Source organism: Mizuhopecten yessoensis, unplaced genomic scaffold, assembly GCF_002113885.1.
Source record: "Mizuhopecten yessoensis strain PY_sf001 unplaced genomic scaffold, ASM211388v2 scaffold11145, whole genome shotgun sequence".
Classification (NCBI taxonomy): Eukaryota; Metazoa; Mollusca; class Bivalvia; order Pectinida; family Pectinidae; genus Mizuhopecten; species Mizuhopecten yessoensis.
Genome location: NW_018408902.1, coordinates 959,730 through 980,208, shown reverse-complemented (window position 1 = coordinate 980,208; position 20,479 = coordinate 959,730). Strand labels below are relative to the sequence as shown.

Below are 20,479 nucleotides of genomic sequence, written 5' to 3'. Positions count from 1 at the left end.
CAAACTTGGTCGAGCCCTTAAGACATTTAACATTGGTTCCAAGTTTGAAAAATATCGGTTCGCATTTGTTGTAGTTATTGCACGGAAACGAAACGTAGCAAATAATGGCGTTTTTCGTTATTCAAGGGACTATAACTCCGCCAAACGAGGTCCGCTGAAAGTGGTCATCGAACTTGGCCGAGCCCTTAAAAAGTGGTCATCGAACCTGGCTGAGCCATTATGGCATTTATTTTAACCCTGTGACCAAGTTTGAAGAAAATCGATTAACATTTATTGTAGTCATTGCACGGAAACGAAGCGCGGCAGATAATGACGTTTTTCGTTATTCAAGGGGCCATAACTCTGCCAAATGGGGTCCGGTGAAAGAGGTCATCGAACTTGGCCGAGCTCTTAAGGCATTTAACCCTGTGACCAAGTTTGAAGAAAATCGGTTCACATTTGTTGTAGTTATTGCACGGAAACGAAGTGTGACCGACAGACAGACCCAAATTAATATCCCCCGTTTTGGTGAAAGCGGGGGATAAAAATAGTTTATGAAAGCCGTCCATACCGAACACTTAGATACAACAGTTAAACATAGATAAAACAAGCCGTTACCATCAGTAACAAGCACGTGCTAAATTTGAGCTGGTTAAATGATCCGTTCCCCTTACTCAAACCAGTTAACCAAGAACAAAAGTCCAACTCAATGAACACTGGGAAAGGTAAGCTTCAGTTTTATAAACATTTTGTAAATTGAAATACAAATGTGCGTCCTTACACCGAAATGATAGCTTCGTCTTTCAACAAAATTCTAGGTGTTTAAACTGTTCATGTAATCGGGAAACGTAATTTGTTTAACATCAAATGGTCTTTTTTTCGTTTTTATGTTTGCTCTTCTAATGTTTATAACTAAAACATCTATCACAATAAATTGTAATTGATTCCCCGACTATGTCCTTAATTCATTTCTGTATTTTCACTTGAAACGATAACTCAGTTGCAAGCCGTTTTAAAACATTAACAATTTGAATGAAATGGGTCTTGTAAAAACACAATAAACAGATTAGGATACAACCAAAACTGGTTACTATTTCAGAGAACTGATACAACAAACACGGGTTTCATAATGAACCATTGATTATGAAATATGGAACATTGCACAACACGTTACAGCTAGGATGATATGACTTTAAAATTATTATAATCCGTTTAGGTATATGCCAACGGTAGCCAGCAGCAAGCACTCCAGAAGAACACTGTCAAGCACTGCTCCGCTGTTCTGAAATGTTTAAATGAACACTCGACACTTTGTTGTTTCAATCCAAACTTCACGCGGAAAATCAATTTGTTTAAGTACAATTAATCAATCATGCTCCTTTGATCAACAGTCAAAACAGAAATAAGCTAAAAACACTTATGACATAAAAGAGGTTAAGCGATATCTATATTGAAATATGTTATTTGTGGTACTCATGAACGGGAGAAACTGGGACTGGTAAACCAGTCGATATGGATGTTAGCCCTGACAAGTCACTGGATGTTTTGGCTACTTTAAACATTGGGTAATTGATACAGCATACCAAACATGAGAGTACACTACACTATACAGCTGTGTCGTCCTTCTAGGACTTATCTGTGACGTTTGCTAGGGACCAAAATGATGGAAATCCAAATAGATTTATTTAAAATGACTTGAGAAGCCTGAATCAAATTCTACAAGCTATATCCGGGACGATGCTTCAGAAACAGGAGGCGTGACCGGCGGTGTAAAACTGCTGTTCCAGGCCGCAACAGTCTATCCTAAAAGGGTATAGGGAATTTTACATATGCACAGCAAACCCAGTCACCGCCTGGGCATACCATTCTTGCTTATGAACCTCTCTTTCGAAGGGAAATTCCAGGGACAAAGGAAATCGAGTAGTGTATTTCGATTGCTGAGAATTTGAGTCAAACCAAACTCTGGAAAAAACAAAAAAAGGACCGAAATATTCATCGGGAACTAAGAACATGATATGTCACACCAAATGCCACTCATGCGGGAATGTGCAACGAGATCAAAAAGGTAGTCAGAGAGAAGAGAACAATCAAATAAACATAAACATAACAATACCAATGAAAAGCTCTTCTGGTGGATTCGTTAGTCTCCGAAGTTTGCCTTAACCTTGACAGCCACAAACATCTCTTTTGAGTAGTGGTTTGTTATATATACACTTCACTCATTATTAATTTGAAAATAAGCTGTACTCAATTGTTTTTTAAATTCAAGAGGTCAAAGTTTTATGCACCTGTTTCAACAGAACTTAGACCAATCTGAATGTCTAATTGTTCGACCCCAGGCATAACTGAGGAGTCGTAGAGAAGTTTAGACCAATCTGAATGTCTAATTGTTCGACCCCCTAGCACAACTGAGGAGTCGTAGAGAAGTTTAGACCAATCTGAATGTCTAATTGTTCGACCACAGGCATAACTAAGGAGTCCTAGAGAAGTTTAGACCAATCTGAATGTCTAATTGTTCGACCCCCTAGCACAACTGAGGAGTCGTAGAGAAGTTAAGACCAATCTGAATGTCTAATTGTTCGACCACAGGCATAACTAAGGAGTCCTAGAGAAGTTTAGACCAATCTGAATGTCTAATTGTTCGAACCCCTAGCACAACTGAGGAGTCGTAGAGAAGTTTAGACCAATCTGAATGTCTAATTGTTCGACCCCCTAGCACAACTGAGGAGTCCTAGAGAAGTTAAGACCAATCTGAATGTCTAATTGTTCGACCCCAGGCATAACTAAGGAGTCCTAGAGAAGTTAAGACCAATCTGAATGTCTAATTGTTCCACCCCTAGCATAACAGTGGAGTCCTAGAGAAGTTTAGACCAATTTGAATGTCTAATTGTTCGACCCCTAGCATAACTGAGGAGTCCTAGAGAAGTTAAGACCAATCTGAATGTCTAATTGTTCGATCCCTAGCATAATTAAGGAGTCCTAGAGAACTCTAGAGACTCTAGAGAACTCAGCAAAGCCTCGTGTTTTACAACTTAAGAATCTTCCACCTCGGGTTGAGATTCCCCTTTCTCACCCCCAAGGGGGCGAGAGATTCTATTACTCTCGCACCACCCTTTCTGTTTCAACAATAGTTTGAACCAATGCAGATTTCCACCTTTGTTGGGTGGTATTTTTAATGATGAAACACATGTAACTGTCAATATATCTTTAACCAGGTTAAATATTTTTGATAGAAACAAAGAAAATATTGATCCAAGTGTTTTGTCCATGTTGGTTTGGTTTAATTTCGTTTAGTATACAGTTAAAGTATGGGGTTGAGGGATATAGCAAGTTTCTAGTGTCCCGAGACCAGGTTTATTTCCCGAGGCGAAGCCGAGGGAAATAGGCATGTTCAAGGGACACCAGAAACTTGCTATATCCCTCAACCCCATACTTTAACCGTTTTATTATACCGATACACACTGGAGAGATAGTTTTTACTAGATACGTCCCAACTACCCTTTTGATGGCAATGGAGCCAAATGCTTCCGAGTTCGGTATCAAGCTCCGCCCACCTCACGCGTCACTGCTGAGTTTGGTAACAAGCTCCGCCCACCTCTCGCCTGATTGGCTCGGAGGAAACACCCGAGTGTAGGTGTGTTTTAGTTCCCAGACTAACACACAGGACTAAAACACAGTCAGGCGAAAGTGGGGATATATTCGATTTAACCAATTACTTTTATATAGAGTAAATAAAGTAGAGGTATAATAATAATGTTTAACGTCCTATCGACAGCTATGATAATCTAAGGACGGCCAACTTGAGTTGATCACCGAGTGATATAGGAATATTGAATAGTGAATACCATATTTTGCATCCAACAAAATGTGACAAATTTTAAAACTAATTACATCAATGCAATTTTTATAAACCAGGGCCATCAGGCAATACTTTAGTGTGATACATTCTTGTGGAACTAAGAGTGAAGGATATAAAGTCTGAGCTAATTACACAGAAATGTATATCATTGTGATAGCTAGTATTTTGATTCAACAAATGCAGTGGAGTAGCAATTTTTTTCAAACTATATAGCTATTTTGAATCATTCAAACATCCTACTGAAACCTGAAATCTGACACTTTTGATTAATTTATCACAGCATTTACTATATCATTTCACCTGTGTACATGACATACCTGTGCAATAGACCAAAGTTTCTCAATTCATAAATTACAACTATAACAATATCCAAAGCAATCTTTATGTTTTTTATTTATATTCCCTTTTATGTTTTCCTTTGTGATGTTTCTTCACCTTGTACTTGTGGTCTTTCTTCCTTTCTTTGTAATGTTTGCGTTCTTGCTTTCTCCTTTTTGTGTCCTCAGTGTCACTCAGATGTTTGTGTTTCCTTTTTCTATCATCAGAATCACTTAGATGTTTGTGTTTATTACAATGCTTAGCTCTCCTATTGTTGCTGTTATCACATTCTCTATCAGTCTTGTGGCTCTTTGATTCCTTCCTGTCTTTGTCACATTCCACACTAGCCTGAGATGATTTTAATCTTTTTACTTTCTTCTTCCTACGCATTTTGTGATGTTTTTTCTTTTTAGATGATTTCCTTCCTCCATTCAAATCAGAGTCTGAAGATGAAGATGTCTGCTCTATCAAATCCTTCAGCTGCTGAATTCTTCAACAAAGATTATTATACTGATAAAAATAAGACAAATATCAACAATATCTGAATTCCTAATCCTACAGATAATGAAATCATAATCTTGTACCCAGTATCTATAATTTGTTCGATACATTATAAAACAAATAGTCATTTGACTTTTTAACTTTAATTATTCTCTAAAATTGTCTCTTCCTCTGACTTAAAATAATGTTTGTTTGATCAATCAAATTATGATTCACTTCAACAAAATTGGAGCTACTTAATATCCCTTACCGGTATTTGCTAAATTACAGAGGCCGATTCCATAAATTCCCCACCTCTGAACATTTTGTTTAAAAAAAGGCCACCTTGTAAACTTGAAAATAATTTTGGATTTAAGAATTACCTCCCCTCTACCAGTATCGCTTCATCAAACTCAAAATTGTCAATATTTATTACCTCCCCTCTATCAGTATCGCTTCATCAAACCCAATACTGCCAATGTTTATTCCCTCCCCTCTAAATATCAGTATCCCTTCATCAAACCCAAAACTGTCAATGTTTATTACCTCCCCTCTATAAGTATCGCTTCATCAAACCCAAAACTGCCAATGTCTATTACCTCCCCTCTATCAGTATCGCTTCATCAAACTCAAAACTGCCAATGTTTATTACCTCCCCTCTATCAGTATCGCTTCATCAAACCCAAAACTGCCAATGTTTATTCCCTCCCCTCTAAATATCAGTATCACTTCATCAAACTCAAAACTGTCAATGTTTATTATCAAACTCAAAACTGTCAATGTTTATTATCAAACCCAAAACTGCCAATGTTTATTCCCTCCCCTCTACCAGTATCGCTTCATCAAACTCAAAACTGTCAATGTTTATTACCTCCCCTCTATCAGTATCGCTTCATCAAACTCAAAACTGCCAATGTTTATTCCCTCCCCTCTACCAGTATCGCTTCATCAAACTTAAAACTGTCAATGTTTATTACCTCCCCTCTATCAGTATCCCTTCATCAAACTCAAAACTGTCAATGTTTATTACCTCCCCTCTATCAGTATCCCTTCATCAAACTCAAAACTGTCAATGTTTATTACCTCCCCTCTATCAGTATCCCTTCATCAAACCCAAAACTGCCAATATGTATTATCTCCCCTCTATCAGTATTGCTTCATCAAACCCAAAACTGTCAATGTTTATTACCTCCCCTCTATCAATATCCCTTCATCAAACCCAAAACTGCCAATATGTATTACCTCCCCTCTATCAGTATCGCTTCATCAAACCCAAAACTCTCAATGTTTATTACCTCCCCTCTATCAGTATCACTTCATCAAACCCAAAACTGCCAATATTTATTACCTCCCCTCCATCAGTATTGCTTCATCAAACCCAAAACTGTTGATGTTTATTACCTCCCCTCTATCAGTATCGCTTCATCAAACCCAAAACTACCCATGTTTATTACACACAGAGAGAATGCAACAAACCCCCAAAACATGGTTCATTTCAAATTGCAACTTAATACCACATGCTTCAAATTTTAAGAATGTTCCCCCGCAAATGACCTAGCATATAAGTGAGTGGTTCCGACATATAGCCTGCATCATATATGATTTGTATGTGTCTGGATGAGGGCACATTGTATACATATATGAAATAGCCTAGGACAATTCTTCTGGGTATAATGTTTTTATTTGAACTATTTGAATGTTTCTACAATTGTTAACTTTCAAGAATTTTAAGTTTATTTCAATTTTATCTTTGAACATTCAAGAAATACAAATTATAGTTACTTCTAAAAAAAAAAATCAGGTTGGTAAGTATGGATTATTGTAAAAAGAACTTTTCATATCGTACTAGTCATTGAAACATCACATAGAAAATCTTATTGGTTGTGTAAAAAAAACTTTTCATAACAAATTATAGTTTCATCATATTATTACAGTCATTTTTTCTATTGAATTTCAACATCATATCACTTGAATGATGAAAAGTTTAATTTTAGACATTTTTTGTATAACTACAAATAAATCTGATGCAGGTCAAGGATACCACAAAACAAAAATGCTGAGAAAGGATACGGGAATGTATTACCTACCTCTCTTCTTTCTGTCTTCGTTTCCTATCCTCTATATACTGTCTCATTGGGTCTTCATGGCCCTGTAAAAAATAATTTCAAAGTTATCAATAGAGTCTGTATAAAAGGAAAAGGCCCATGGGTGCTAATTAACAAATCTCACATATGATAGCCCTTTATTCCAACAAATACAAGACAGCTATCATTACTCTAATCTTTATGGGTCTGACGAATAATTCTGAGGAGGGTTCAGGTTATCTATTTGAATAAAGTTGATCCCTTCATGACAGCAAACTAAAAGCCAATCATCACTACCCTTGACATTATTGATTTTTAGAAGCTGATTGAAGATTTTAATACATTTGACCCAGATGTATTTAAAATGGGCCAAGGACAATATGTTGTTCTAGTTGTTCTTAAGCTGCTCATCAACCTACAAATCAAATAGTATTACAGTTAACCAGGTGGACTTTTGGAGGAAGCCTTTTGAACTTTTTGAGAGATTTGATTGTGTGACTTTGAAAGTGAGTCAAGGTCATGTCTGTGGACAAATGTGATAACCCTTCATCCCATTAAGCCACAGAAATAGCATTACTCCAGGATGATTCTTCAGGTGAACTCGTCTTCAGTTTTAGACATAATTGATCTCTGTGACCTTGAAAGCTCGTCAACATCATTTGTTTGAACAAACATGGTAGCCCTCTGCTGAGACAAGTAACAGGTCAGGTATCAATAGTCCACGTATTATGGGAGTGAGGAAGACGTTTTTTGCAGTAAAAGTTGATGTTAAAAGTCAAGAGCTAGGTCAGATGAACAATGATGTATCATTGCATGTACCTGGGTAGTCACATGTATGTCATGCTTGATGAGCTTAAAACTGACTGGTATTTATCAGTAAAGATGACATAAGTCATGATGGGCTTCATCCAACAATTACAAAGAAACTACACATATAATGTATTTAGTACTCCAATTTGTGTTGGTTTTGTACAGGTATATCAGTTAAATAAAACATCAATCTAAACATTTAAAACACAAACCATTTCAGATAAAACATATAATTAAGGAAGCAACTTTAAGACTAAAAAAATATGTCATATCAAACTCTTTTAAAATTACTTTACATCTTACAATTTTTGTTAAAAACTTTGAATTCAAAGTTTGGCACATTAAATGAAAACTGTCTAACTATTTACCTTAGTATGTGATATAACTTACCCATCTGAAGCGATCTGTTTGAGTAGCATCAGCCATGAATTTAGGACATTGTCTGTCTCCTGCATGGTGGCCATGGCGGCGACAAGACCAACCTGCCGCAACAACCATGAACGAAACCATTACATAATTGTAATCATATATTTTTGTAATAATTCTTTGATTTTTCAAAACCAAATAGTCTAGCTGATATTAGCTCTCAGAATGTACCTTTAAATGAGAACTGGTGTTCAGACTAAATATTTATCTGGGTTGTTGGTGTTAACAAAAAGAGGTCAATGAGGTGTAAAGATCCTGTGGTAATTCCTTATATTAAAGGTATTCCCAACACAAGCAGGCAGCTTCGAGAGTCTGGTGAGTTTTATAGGCCTAATAACAGATGGTAGAGTCTTGTGAGACCTAAGTACAATACTCCCAGGATTTCAACAGAGGCCAGACAGAATTGTTCAAGGTGACAAATGTGCTGATGATATAGGTGAGGTGGAAAGGATCTTCATGAACTGTTTTCTTGAACAGAAACATCCAAACTTCACAAAAACAAAACCCCAACTGTTACACTCCCAGGCCCTAACTGTTACCTAGATGATTTCCTAGTAAGTTGTAACATTCTCTGATAGTAAACCTACCTGACTGTAACATTGGTTTGTGTTTTACGTACTCCTATTAACAGCTATGGTCATTTAAGGACGTGCCAGGTTTTGTGGTGGAGGAAAGCCCGAGTTCCCGGAGAAAAACTACCGACCTTTAGCCAGTACCTGGCGACTGCCCCACGTAGGTCTCGAACCCGCGACCCAATGGCGGAGGGCAAGTGGTAGCAGAATGTTGGCCGCCTTAACCACTTGGCCACCGCGTAACTGTAACCTCCTTGGTGACTGTGACCTAAATGACTATAAAGTGTAAACCTTCCTGACTGGGAGTGTAACCCTTCCTGACTGTAACCCTCCTTGATTAAACCTCCCTGACTGTAACACTCCCTGATTGTGAACCATCCATGATTGTAACGCTCCTTTGTGTTACTTTCCTTATTCATGTGCAATTACGTTTCTTACTGTAATTGTATGAAACACAATTTTTCAAAGACTAAAAACATATCAACTTTTTTTTACTTTTAAAGTTATTATGAAATGAAACAATTCAAGGTTTTCCCCACTAATATTTATCTTGTTGGGCCAGAAAGAAGCATACTGTTGTCAGTGGGACTCTTACTGTGTGAGGATACAGGAATATCCAGGGGAAACCTGAAGTGATTGAGCAGGTGACCCCACACCTTTTCACATCTGACCGGGGAGTCAAACCCTAGCCATCCTTGTGAAATCCACTGCAACACCTGACTGACCTTAATCTTTCCAATACCTTTTTAACAACTTACATTGTAAAGTTTTTCCCTTTTTCTCCTCTGATCCTGCCTCATCCATTTGCCTTGACTCCCTTTGTGGTTTTCCTTAATTACCCTCCTCTGTGCTGTACATTGCAATCTCCTGTCAGACAAAGATATTCACATACTCACATATATAACAATAATATTGTTTTCTAAAATTGATATTTAAAATAAAGACATTTTTTTCATTTTTTGTGTGCTCCTATTGGTTTTTTTTACGATTTTGTATTGAGGCGATGGTAAAATGTCATTTATTTTGCATGCCAAATGTTCAGACTCCTGGTTTTAAAAGCTAGACCATTTATTATTTAATGTACTGGAACTTACTAACTTACACATATTATCAGCAATTTCTATAATTACAATTTTTCATTTGATCATATTTTTCCCCTTTGTTCATGAACAAAACTGGTTATAAACAATGTTTGAGAAAAATGTATCATAATTTATAAGTTATATGAGGAATATTTACGGTGGCAACCTGCATCTAATAAAGAGAAGAAAATTGTTACATTAATTTGTCAATTTGTGGTGCATGGGTTGGTTTTTAAGCATGTGTTCATTTGTAACATTTGTGTGAATCTGTATATTTACATTATGAACTTTGAAGTGGTATTTTAGAGCTTTAAAATATGTTACTCCTTCACAATTAATAGTTAGAATATAAACAGCCATTTGAGAAAAAAACATGCATATTATAGGACAGCCAATCGCCCTAATCATCCTTAAAACTCAAAAGGCAGTGAAGAGGAGAGAAGTGCATGACTTTAACATAAAACTGTAAGAATGATCTGTCCTCTGTTATTAATGCATTGCCTTGGGGGAGATGATGTAACACAGCACAGAAATCCTACTCACCGCTGCCCGTGTTTTCATATGGAAAGTGCAAGTAGAATGCACCCTTGTCAGGCACTTCCGGTTTGCTGCTTCCTGTTTATAAAACGAAAGATCAAGCACATGGGAGAGGGTCGCCGTTCTGTTGATGTAAGCATACTTTCTTTTTAACTATGAATCGTAATAATGGACTAGTTGTTACGAAATGTAAAGAGAAACGACCACATCATAATAAGAAACTAAAATGTGATGACACTTTTTAAGTGGCACAGCTGCTCGGTTGGCCTGAGTCAACTAGGTAGCTCAGCGGCGCCGGGTCAGTGATATTGACTTTAAGTAGGGATAAAAAAATCGCATCGGTCAGTCATAAACCAATCATTGACAATTCTATAATCTTAAAAACAATCGGAGTGGGATAAATTCCAACTATGATTATCAACTGAAAACTAACACTCTGTACCCTCTGCAATTAAGAATGAATCATTAACTGGATTTGATGGATCTCAATATGTTCACATTCTGTCAAATCGTCAATCCATGTGCGTTATAGTATGACTATATAATCATGTCACATACATGTAAAATTTCCAAATTCTGCATTTCACATGGCATAATAAAACTCTTGGTATGATTGAGTATCACTGAAATGGAGACTTGCTTCCCAGTATATGCAGAGAAGCGGCCCTTCATGAAGTTTTTATACCATAGTTTGGTAGGATGTAAGGGACTATTTCAAGGACTGGTAATATTTCGCCTAATTTAATAACAATTTTCACTACTAGTGCCTAAATCTTCAAATTGTTTCCTTTCCTCAAAGTATTGATATTTATGTAATTGTCAGATACACTCCTTTACCTTTGGTGTTTGTAATGACAAGTTAAGCTTGAATCATTCACTGAACCATGTGCGTTGTACGATGTTCTAACAGAGTCCAAAATGGTGATTGCCATTGGATTTGAAGGCAGTGCCAACAAGATTGGAATTGGTATCATCAGGGATGGGGAGGTATTATCTAACCCACGGCATACATACATCACTCCTCCAGGACAAGGTAGGTCACCGACCCTGAGTAACTTGTCAGTTAAGCAGTACTTGGATAATGTACAGGTCAAATGTATATGAAATGATATGTCAGATCAGTATATGATAAAAAAAAATTGCAGTTATTTTTTCTTCTGTTTTCTTATTAACTTTTCCTTTACAACATATTTTATATTACGATGTTATACTATTATACAGTGGTTATAGTAATTGGATATATCTTACATTAATTATGAAATATCACAATATTTTTTCATGTTCTTATAACACATTTTATGCACTTAAAATGGGAAAAGTTTTTTCATTTTAAAAAATAAATCTTTTCTTCTTAAAAATGAGCAACCTATGTCAGGGGAAACAACTCTTACTGTTTTCGTGTCATTCAGACCTCACAAAGTGTGGCCCCATATTGTTCAGGAAAAGATAAATGTTGACACTCTATGAAAAAATATAGATTTTTTGGTAGCTTCAAGGTGAATGCATAGAAAATGGAATAAGTGGCTGTGTCAAGATAATTTGTAATTGCTCACACTGAGTCATAACTGCTAATGAGCTTCACTTTGGTGACTTTCTTGTCCATTTTAGTTTTATAATGTATTTCATAGATATGGAGCTAACTATTGTTATAAAATAATGACAATAATAAGTCAGAAAATAAATAATGTGGTAAACATTCTGATCTACTTGATACATTTTCTCTGTAATGTGTAGGGTTCCTGCCAAGAGATACTGCCATTCACCATCGCAAGCATGTCCTGGATGTACTCAGACAAGCTCTAGAAGAAGCCAACATTGAACCCAAAGACTTGGATGTAGTCTGTTACACTAAAGGTAATTAACACTTACTGTAAAAATGTTGCATCTCAGTCTTTTGATCGTTCTTGTGCCAAAAGGAGACCCTGTAAAATGGGCCATAAAATCTGAACATTTGTTTTCTTAGCTTTCAATATTCAGATTTATTGAAATTTACCCTATTTTTTTTTTTTAATTTTGATAACAGGTCCAGGTATGGCTGCCCCTCTGGTGTCTGTTGCAGTAGTAGCCAGGACAGTGGCCCAACTGTGGAGGAAACCCATCATAGGGGTCAACCATTGTATAGGGCGTATCCTTAGCTTTTATCATACAGCCAACCATTATTTACCATAGGGGTCAACCACTGTTTAGTTGTAAGGGTCAACTATTGTATAGGACATAAAGGGGCTGACCCTCCTGGCTCTCATTGCAAATTATTGAACAGATTTCAACTTGATTTCCAAAATAGACAGGGGTGTAATTCACAAACCTTGGGCCTCTTGAATACACCTTCTATAGGTATAAACTATAACACAGTCTGATGTTGTTTGATCTTTAACACTTGGTAGATATAGAAATGGGGCGCCTCATCACAGGAGCAAACAACCCTACTGTGTTGTATGTCAGTGGAGGTAATACACAGGTAAGGTTAACTTTTTACTGGTGATATGACTTCTGTAATTTTTGATGATTGATAATTACTTAGCACAGCCACTGGATATGTCTTTCCTTTTCCTTTTTATTGGAACATTGTACAAAACTTACCATTGGAGGATGTTACGCATGGAGAATGTTAATGCCAATGTTGTGTAGTTAATAATAACACAAACGTTATCTGTTGTATTCTTAGGTGATAGCCTATTCCCAGCAGCGGTACAGAATCTTTGGTGAGACCATTGACATTGCGGTTGGAAACTGTCTGGATAGATTTGCTCGGGTTCTGAATTTGTCCAATGACCCGAGCCCTGGGTACAACATAGAACAACTGGCCAAGGGTGGTCAAAAGTTTCTAGAACTGCCCTACACAGTCAAGGGCATGGACGTGTCTTTCTCTGGCCTCTTGTCATTTATAGAGGAGCGAGCAGTAGGCCTAGTTAAGAGTGGGCAGTATACCCCAGAAGACCTCTGTTTCTCCCTTCAAGAAACTGTGTTTGCCATGCTGATTGAGATCACAGAGCGAGCCATGGCACATTGCGGATCACAGGAAGTCCTCATTGTAGGGGGCGTGGGTTGTAATATCCGTCTGCAGAAAATGATGGGCAAGATGGCGGAAGAAAGAGGAGCAACTCTATTTGCCACAGACATGAGGTATGTACATTAAGAAGGTAAATGAACCCTGGATACTTCGGGAATATTTGATTCTGAAAAAAATCACCATGGTAACATAATGCTACCCGAATTGGTTCAATTTTTACATTTATATCAAATGTTTCTTGGTTTTATCACTTGCCATGGTGTGTTCATTTTCAGAAAAAGTTTACATACAGGGGTATTCAGGAATTTGTTTCTAAAAATAACAAAAAATAAACAACTCATCCTTTTTTGGCAATGACAACTTCCCAAAACGATACAGCATATTACAGGCTGTAAAACTACTGTTTGTTTCTATTAACTAGTCTGCAGATTGCAACAAAATACACTGTTTGTATGGATATAAAACTGAACTACAGTTGTCATACATACACATACATATAATGCTTTGGTTAAAGCACCAGATACAAACTTTTAACATGCCTATAATTTCCTACTTTCAAATGTTATTTACTTACGTCATATTTCTGCTTTCCTGGCATGTCATCTTAAGTCATCTAAATGGAAGTGTCAGTGTTAACATCTAGAAGAGAAGTATCAAAATATCAAATTTCATGATAAGAATTGTCAATGTGCGTTTCCAAAAAGGAATTATCAGGGTTATTTTCCGGAGAGGAATTGCCAATGTTGGTTTCCTGAGAGGAATTGTAAATGTTAGTTTTAAGAGAGGAAATATCATGTTTGTTTCCAAAAAGGAATTTTCAATGTTAGTTTCCAAAAAGGAATTTTCAATGTTAGTTTCCAGAAAGGCATTGTCAATGTCAGTTTCCAGAAAAAAAATATCCGTGTTATTTTCCAGATTGGAATTGTCAATGTTAGGTTCCAGAGAGGAAACGTCAATGTAATTTTCCAGAAAGGAATTCAGAGTTTATGTCCAGAAAGGAATTGTCAAGTGGTATTGTTAGAAATCAAGTGGCAAATGTGACATACAGAAATGTTTTTTGGATTTTCAGGTTCTAAATCAAAAAGATCAAACTGTAAAAACTTGTGAAGTTATTATTGACTCTATTTGTGTATACGATGCCCATAATTTGTTACTTGGATTTATTTTACTAATCCTGACATAATTGGTTAGTGTTTTTCAAAGGATTTTAATGAATAGTTTTGTTAAATATTTCTCTGGCAATTTAGAATTGTAACATTTCTATGATGTCAAATGGTTTTGATTCAAATTCATTCAAATCTATATATTGAGGGCAAGAAAGGGTTATACATTGCCTAAGGGTAAATATTTGATAAATCAAACATGTATTGATTCTTATCTTTTCTCACATTATGTATTTCATAGCAGAACTACACACATCATTATATGTGATTCAAAATTAGCTTCTTTGACCAGATGCTTAGGTAGCAGTGTAAAGAAGCATACAGTGGCCATGGGTGATATTTTTGTACGATGAATAACCCCTGTAATATTACATGTATCAAAACTTTTAAGAAAAAAAACACTACCTGCGTGGGTCAAATTTTGGGTTAAAAATCACTTTTTGCACTTTTTGGCATTTTGTGATGTGGTAACTAACCATGGTTTTCACAAGTCCCAAATCTGGGGAAATCACTTTTTGAAAAAATTCTAAAAAAACGTTTTCAAAATGTAGTTTATAAATATATATATATGTAGGTGTGTTGTGCAGGATGAAACTGTTATCCATGTTTATCCGAGACATGCCCTTTATTTTAAGGGTCAAGCCATGTCTACTGTATTCTGCTACCTTATACACAGACATCAAATTTTTCTGAAAGAAAAGCCTTTATATGCTTGATTCAGCTTCACTTTCATTCATTATTGCTTAAAACTACTCAAAAACGTTCAAAAAGTTACACATATAGGTCAATATATAGGTCATCAATAGCAGATTAGCCTATTACCTGTGGATATATAAAGGGGGGTAAATCGCCCTTATCACAGGCACTTCACAATTCATCACATATGTATCAATTTTGTAATTGGTAAAGTTGATACCAAACATCAAATAGTTCACAGGCTATCTCCTTATGCATTCAGACTAGATTTCAGTCTATTTCACTCAGTTCAGCACCCTGTATCCATGGTTACTAATACATAAAGTTGTATTTATTGAAAATGGGTAAAATGTATGTTTTCATTCTGACTACACTATTTTAGATGTTTTTTTCCACTTGATTCAGCATACAGATTAAATTAGCAAAGTCAGTAATGTCAATAAATTTTATTTCCATAATTACAGGTGAAGAATATCTTTTTTTTCTAGCAAAATATGTTAATTGAACAACTTCTGAGGATCACTCAATTCTAGGCGAGGAAAGTAAATAACGGTTGCTATGGTGTCACTTGTCTGATGTTTCAGAATATCTGACATTTTGGTGCTGTTTATCGGTTACGGGAAGTGTGTCTGTTGCTAGTTTCTTGTTGTGATGGGTTTCCTAGTGCTCATTTTTGTATCAGTGAGCCTTGATGATGTCATAGATGTCCATTGATGATGTCATAGTTATGATATGACATCACAGTTACTATGACATCATCAAACGAGACAGAAACATCATAGTATCACTGTACTGTTTTAATTTTCATATGCACATGATCCCAAAGCATCATATATCACGCAAAAAGAAATTTTATTCATGAAAACTACAAACCTATTTAGTTTTAATTTTTCAGATTACCTCCCTTTGTTGGTAGTTTGAGAGCAGAAATGGAAATATTCAACTGACACGAGAATTCATTTTACTCGGTCACTTTTTAAGTGAGAAAGGAAACAGATACATCTTTTTGTTCATTGTGTCATTTTGCAGACATTTAAAAGGTTTTGATTAAACTTTGGGAAAAAGAAATGATGTATAAGGTAGCAGTGTACAGTAGCGTACGGTGGCCATGGGTGATATTTTTGTACAATGAATAACCCCTGTAATATTACATGTATCAAAAGTAAAAAAAATCAGCTCTAAAATTGGCATATACATGATGAATCGGACTATGTGGGCTTCACATTTAAAAAAAAAATGAATTGGCTTGAGACTACGTTTTTGGCCATTTACAAGTCTGTGTCTACACAACTTGCGTGGGTCAAATTTTGGGTTAAAAATCATGTTTTTTGCACTTTTTGGCGTTTTTGATGTGGTAACCATGGTTTTCACAAGTCCCAAATCTGAGGAAATCACTCTTTGAAAAAAAATTCATTCTTCTAACAAAACCTTTTCTAAATGTAGTTTATAAATATATGTATAAATGTAGGTGTGTTGTGCAGGGTGTATCCGCTATCCATGTTTATCCAAGACATGCCCTTTATTTTTAGGGTCAAGCCATTTCTACTGTACTCTGCTTCCTTAAAGGTCAAAGATCAAGCCTTAAATATCTGTATTAATTAAATGATTTGTTGTCATTAGGTTAATGGTTGCTAAAGTATGAAACATTATTTTTGCTTGACATCAAGTAGCAGAACACAAGCATGGATTAATTATCTGTGTTACAGCTTCTACAGAAATTAACTATCTGTGTTACAGATTCTACAGAAATTAATTATCTGTGTTACACATTCTACAGAAATTGATTATCTGTGTTAGATTCTACAGAAATTAATTATCTGTGTTATAGATTTTACACAAATTACTGTTACAAATTTTGGAGAGATTAATTACCTATATTACAGGTTCTGTATAGACAATGGTGCTATGATTGCACAGGCAGGTTGGGAGATGTTCAGAGCAGGGGTGGTCACCCCACTCACGGAGACATTCTGTACACAGAGGTATGACAAATCTTCGTCTTATTCCCTCTACCTTATGTCCCCACTCATAAAATGACGTAACCTTGAGTAAAGGGGCCAAGAGTTTGTTTGGTTTGACTGTACATATATTAATCCCCTATCCCACATGATATATTTCCAACAAGATCAAGCGTATCAGTTTTTTCCGCCCACTCTTACGTTTTCTCTACTACAATGAAATGAATACATTTCTCACGTCAACATGCTGTTCTATTGATAAGAATATGGAAAAATATTTGGATAGCCTCAATCCGCCACCCCCAAGAAAAAAGTAAAAATCAATACTACAGTGATTTGCTGTATAGAGATAGAAGAATTTGTCATTTGAAGTGGTTATTTCCCTACCCAATATCTATTAAATATTTATAGCTCACCTGGCAAAGAAGTGCTTGCTAGCTTATACAATGGTGTAGCATCCATTCTGTCCAGCATAAACTTTCCCATACAAAATTACATTTTATAGAAGGGTAGGCCTTGGGTCATTATATTTGGCCTGTAGCTTGCTATAATAATAGACAACAATTTTATAAGTAAATAACCTTCACCTACTTTCAAGGTCATGAGGTCAAATGTGTGAAAAAAACCAAATTATTTCATCTAGAGAACTTAACTATGAAACATATTTGTCATGTAGCATGCTGGAAAAGAGGGTTATTAAGTTGCTGAAAAAAAACTACATTCAGTTGCTTTCAAGGTCGTGGGGTCAAAAGTGTTTTTTAAAAACTCAAGCAGCTTTTACAGAATCACGAGGACTTACATTTGTGGGACTGGGAGTTTATTGGGTTCAATGAACAACATTGATGAACTTACATGGTCACATGTATCCGTATGTCAGAAATCATAGAAACATAACCATGTGAGCTATTAAGGCCTTTGGGCTTCATGTTAATTTGAACAGATACATTCTGTACCTAGATAATGCTATGCTGTTCCCTCAGGTTCCGGACAGATGAAGTGGACGTGACATGGAGAAAGTGAACATACCAGTTTTATGACCAGAACATGAAGGAACTGACCGTCAAGCATAACATTTCTGACCAGGAAATCTCTACTGACTATTCTGGCCAGGACATCACTACAGAGTGCCTCTGTTCTGTGTCAGACAGATTGATATCCAATGTTATGGCCCCACCAGGAGCGGATATACTTCCTGTATCATCAGCGATGTCACATTGGAATGTTGATAGTTCCCCAGTGATCTGATGTGGGATAAATCCTATAACAAGGCTCTGTTAGTTAGTTTTATAAAGTAGACATGGTCTGGTAATTTTATTATAACATTAAAAATTGTCTTGCAATTGTCAGACAGTAAAACTAAAATTTTGCTTATAGCAAAGATATCTTTGTCTCTTGAAAAATACATCTTTTTAACAAAGTTTACCTATGCTTAACTAATGTTTTATGTTTCCTTAAATTTGTTAGAAGCACATTTTAATATGCAGAACTAATTCTTCGGTTTCTTTGACTTTGATGTGTAAACATGCCATAATATGATAAGAAAAACATGTGAGGAGCAGCATCCTTCATTCCTTGCATCAGTGTCACATGACATGATATGTAATTCCATGTGTTTAGGTATGACCTCATTGACAGGTTGTCACATGACTGTCACATGACTGTACTTGCTGAATCTCCTACATCTATTGACATGTAATAAAACAGGCAGCACCTTGTATGTGTGGCTGGTACATAAACATTTCCAATGTTTGTTTTTATGTAATAAGGATGCTTTTACTAATTATTTGTATGTTTTATAGCTTTTAACCCTTGTAATAAACATGAGGAGTGACATTTTCACCGGTCAGCAAAGTTTTGACACTAATACAAACATTATAAGATATGCTGTCTATGTGCTCTGTGATACTGCACTTAATGTTCCTCTGATAAAACTGACAAACATTACGTAGAAGGGATTGTGTAAAATGTTAATTTATTATACAATTTTGTGTGTGTAACATGAATTTTATGGTATAAAAGGATTTCTCAACTCAATAATCATTGTATTTTTTACAGCTTTATATTTACAAACTCATTATGATAAATGATAAACATCCATCCCTTTGTTTCCTCATTATAAATATAAATGTTGAGATCGGTGTATTAAAAACAATGACTGTTATACACAATTCTGTTGTATGAAATACCACCATGTTAAATCTGTGGACATTTACTTCATCATGTCATATAACAATTAATACAATGTCTAATCTGTGAACATTTACTTCATCATGTCATAAAACAATTAACACAATGTCGAATTCTGTGAACATTTACTTCATCATGTCATATAATAATTAACACAATGTCTAATCTGTGAACATTTACTACGTCATGTCATATAACAATTAATACAATGTCTAATCTGTGAACATTTACTTCATCATGTCATAAAACAATTAACACAATGTTAAATCTGTGAACATTTACTTCATCATGTCATATAATAATTAACACAATGTTAAATCTGTGAACATTTACTACATCATGTCATATTACAATTTACACAATGTTAAATCTGTGAACATTTACTACATTATGTCATATAACAATTAACACAAGGTTAAATCTGTGAACATTTACTACATTATGTCATATAACAATTAACACAATGTGAAATCTGTGAACATTTACTTCATCATGTCATATAACAATTAACACAAGGTTAAATCTGTGAACATTTACTACATTATGTCATATAACAATTAACACAATGTGAAATCTGTGGACATTTACTACATCATGTGATATAACAATTAACACAATGTTAAATCTGTGAACATTTTCTTCAACAAGGTATATAACAGTTAATACAATGTTAAATCTGTGGACATTTACTACATCATGTCATAACAATTTTTACAATGTTAAATCTGTGGACATTTACTACATCATGTCATATAACAATTTACACAATGTTAAATCTGTGAACATTTACTTCATCATGTCATATAACAATTAACGCAATGTTAAATCTGTGGACATTTACTTCATCATGTCATATAACAATTAACGCAATGTTAAATCTGTGGACATTTACTTCATCATGTCATATAACAATTAATACAATGTTAAATCTGTGGACATTTACTACTTCATGTCATATAACAATTAACACAATGTCGAATTCTGTGGACATTTACTTCATCATGTCATATAACAATTAATACAATGTTAAATCTGTGGACATTTACTACATCATGTCATATAACAATTAACACAATGTCGAATTCTGTGGACATTTACTACATCATGTCATATAACAATTAACACAATGTTAAATCTGTTGACATTTACTACATCATGTCGTATAAAAATTAACACAATGTTAAATCTTTGGACATTTACTTCATCATGTAATATAACAATTAACACAATGGTAAATCTGTGGACATTTACTTCATCATGTCATAAACAACTAACACAATATTAAATCTGTGGACATTTACTCCCTCATGTCATATAA

General features: G+C 35.3%; 2 protein-coding genes across 4 annotated transcripts; one reads left to right on the top strand and one right to left on the bottom strand.

Moving 5' to 3' along the window:
• Window positions 1–4,213: 4,213 nt before the first annotated feature.
• LOC110466818 (retinitis pigmentosa 9 protein-like) lies at window positions 4,214–13,756 on the bottom strand. Of its 3 annotated transcripts, XR_002464778.1 has the most exons (6): window positions 13,732–13,756; window positions 10,154–10,225; window positions 9,287–9,395; window positions 7,921–8,012; window positions 6,720–6,785; window positions 4,214–4,646 (listed from the first exon to the last, which is right to left on the bottom strand). XR_002464778.1 is itself a non-coding variant. In XM_021523583.1 (5 exons), exons 2-5 carry the CDS (start codon window positions 9,330–9,332, stop codon window positions 4,229–4,231), a joined length of 618 nt encoding a protein of 205 aa, XP_021379258.1. In that variant the 5' UTR covers window positions 9,333–9,395; window positions 10,154–10,231; the 3' UTR covers window positions 4,214–4,228. The 3 variants fall into 3 exon arrangements, 2 of the variants coding, with proteins under 2 accessions (XP_021379258.1, XP_021379259.1); XM_021523583.1 differs by lacking the exon at window positions 13,732–13,756 and having other exon boundaries at window positions 6,724–6,785; window positions 10,154–10,231; XM_021523584.1 differs by lacking the exon at window positions 13,732–13,756 and having other exon boundaries at window positions 6,724–6,785; window positions 10,112–10,157.
• Window positions 10,171–18,714, top strand: LOC110466817 (probable tRNA N6-adenosine threonylcarbamoyltransferase). Its single transcript, XM_021523582.1, has 8 exons — window positions 10,171–10,279; window positions 11,058–11,180; window positions 11,882–12,001; window positions 12,171–12,272; window positions 12,532–12,605; window positions 12,813–13,270; window positions 16,900–16,998; window positions 17,955–18,714. Exons 2-8 carry the CDS (start codon window positions 11,066–11,068, stop codon window positions 17,992–17,994), a joined length of 1,008 nt encoding a protein of 335 aa, XP_021379257.1. The 5' UTR covers window positions 10,171–10,279; window positions 11,058–11,065; the 3' UTR covers window positions 17,995–18,714.
• Window positions 18,715–20,479: the final 1,765 nt, after the last annotated feature.

Excerpts from the sequence above, each read along its gene's own strand:
- LOC110466818 (XM_021523583.1), bottom strand. The coding sequence starts at position 9,332 with ATGGATGAGGCAGGATCAGAGGAGAAAAAGGGAAAAACTTTACAAT. Across the intron at positions 6,786-7,920 it reads AAACAGATCGCTTCAGATGG|GGCCATGAAGACCCAATGAG; the intron begins GTAAGTTATATC and ends TATTTTTTACAG. Across the intron at positions 4,647-6,723 it reads CGAAGACAGAAAGAAGAGAG|AATTCAGCAGCTGAAGGATT; the intron begins GTAGGTAATACA and ends TCTTTGTTGAAG.
- LOC110466817 (XM_021523582.1), top strand. The coding sequence starts at position 11,066 with ATGGTGATTGCCATTGGATTTGAAGGCAGTGCCAACAAGATTGGAATT. Across the intron at positions 11,181-11,881 it reads CATCACTCCTCCAGGACAAG|GGTTCCTGCCAAGAGATACT; the intron begins GTAGGTCACCGA and ends TGTAATGTGTAG. Across the intron at positions 12,606-12,812 it reads TCAGTGGAGGTAATACACAG|GTGATAGCCTATTCCCAGCA; the intron begins GTAAGGTTAACT and ends TTGTATTCTTAG.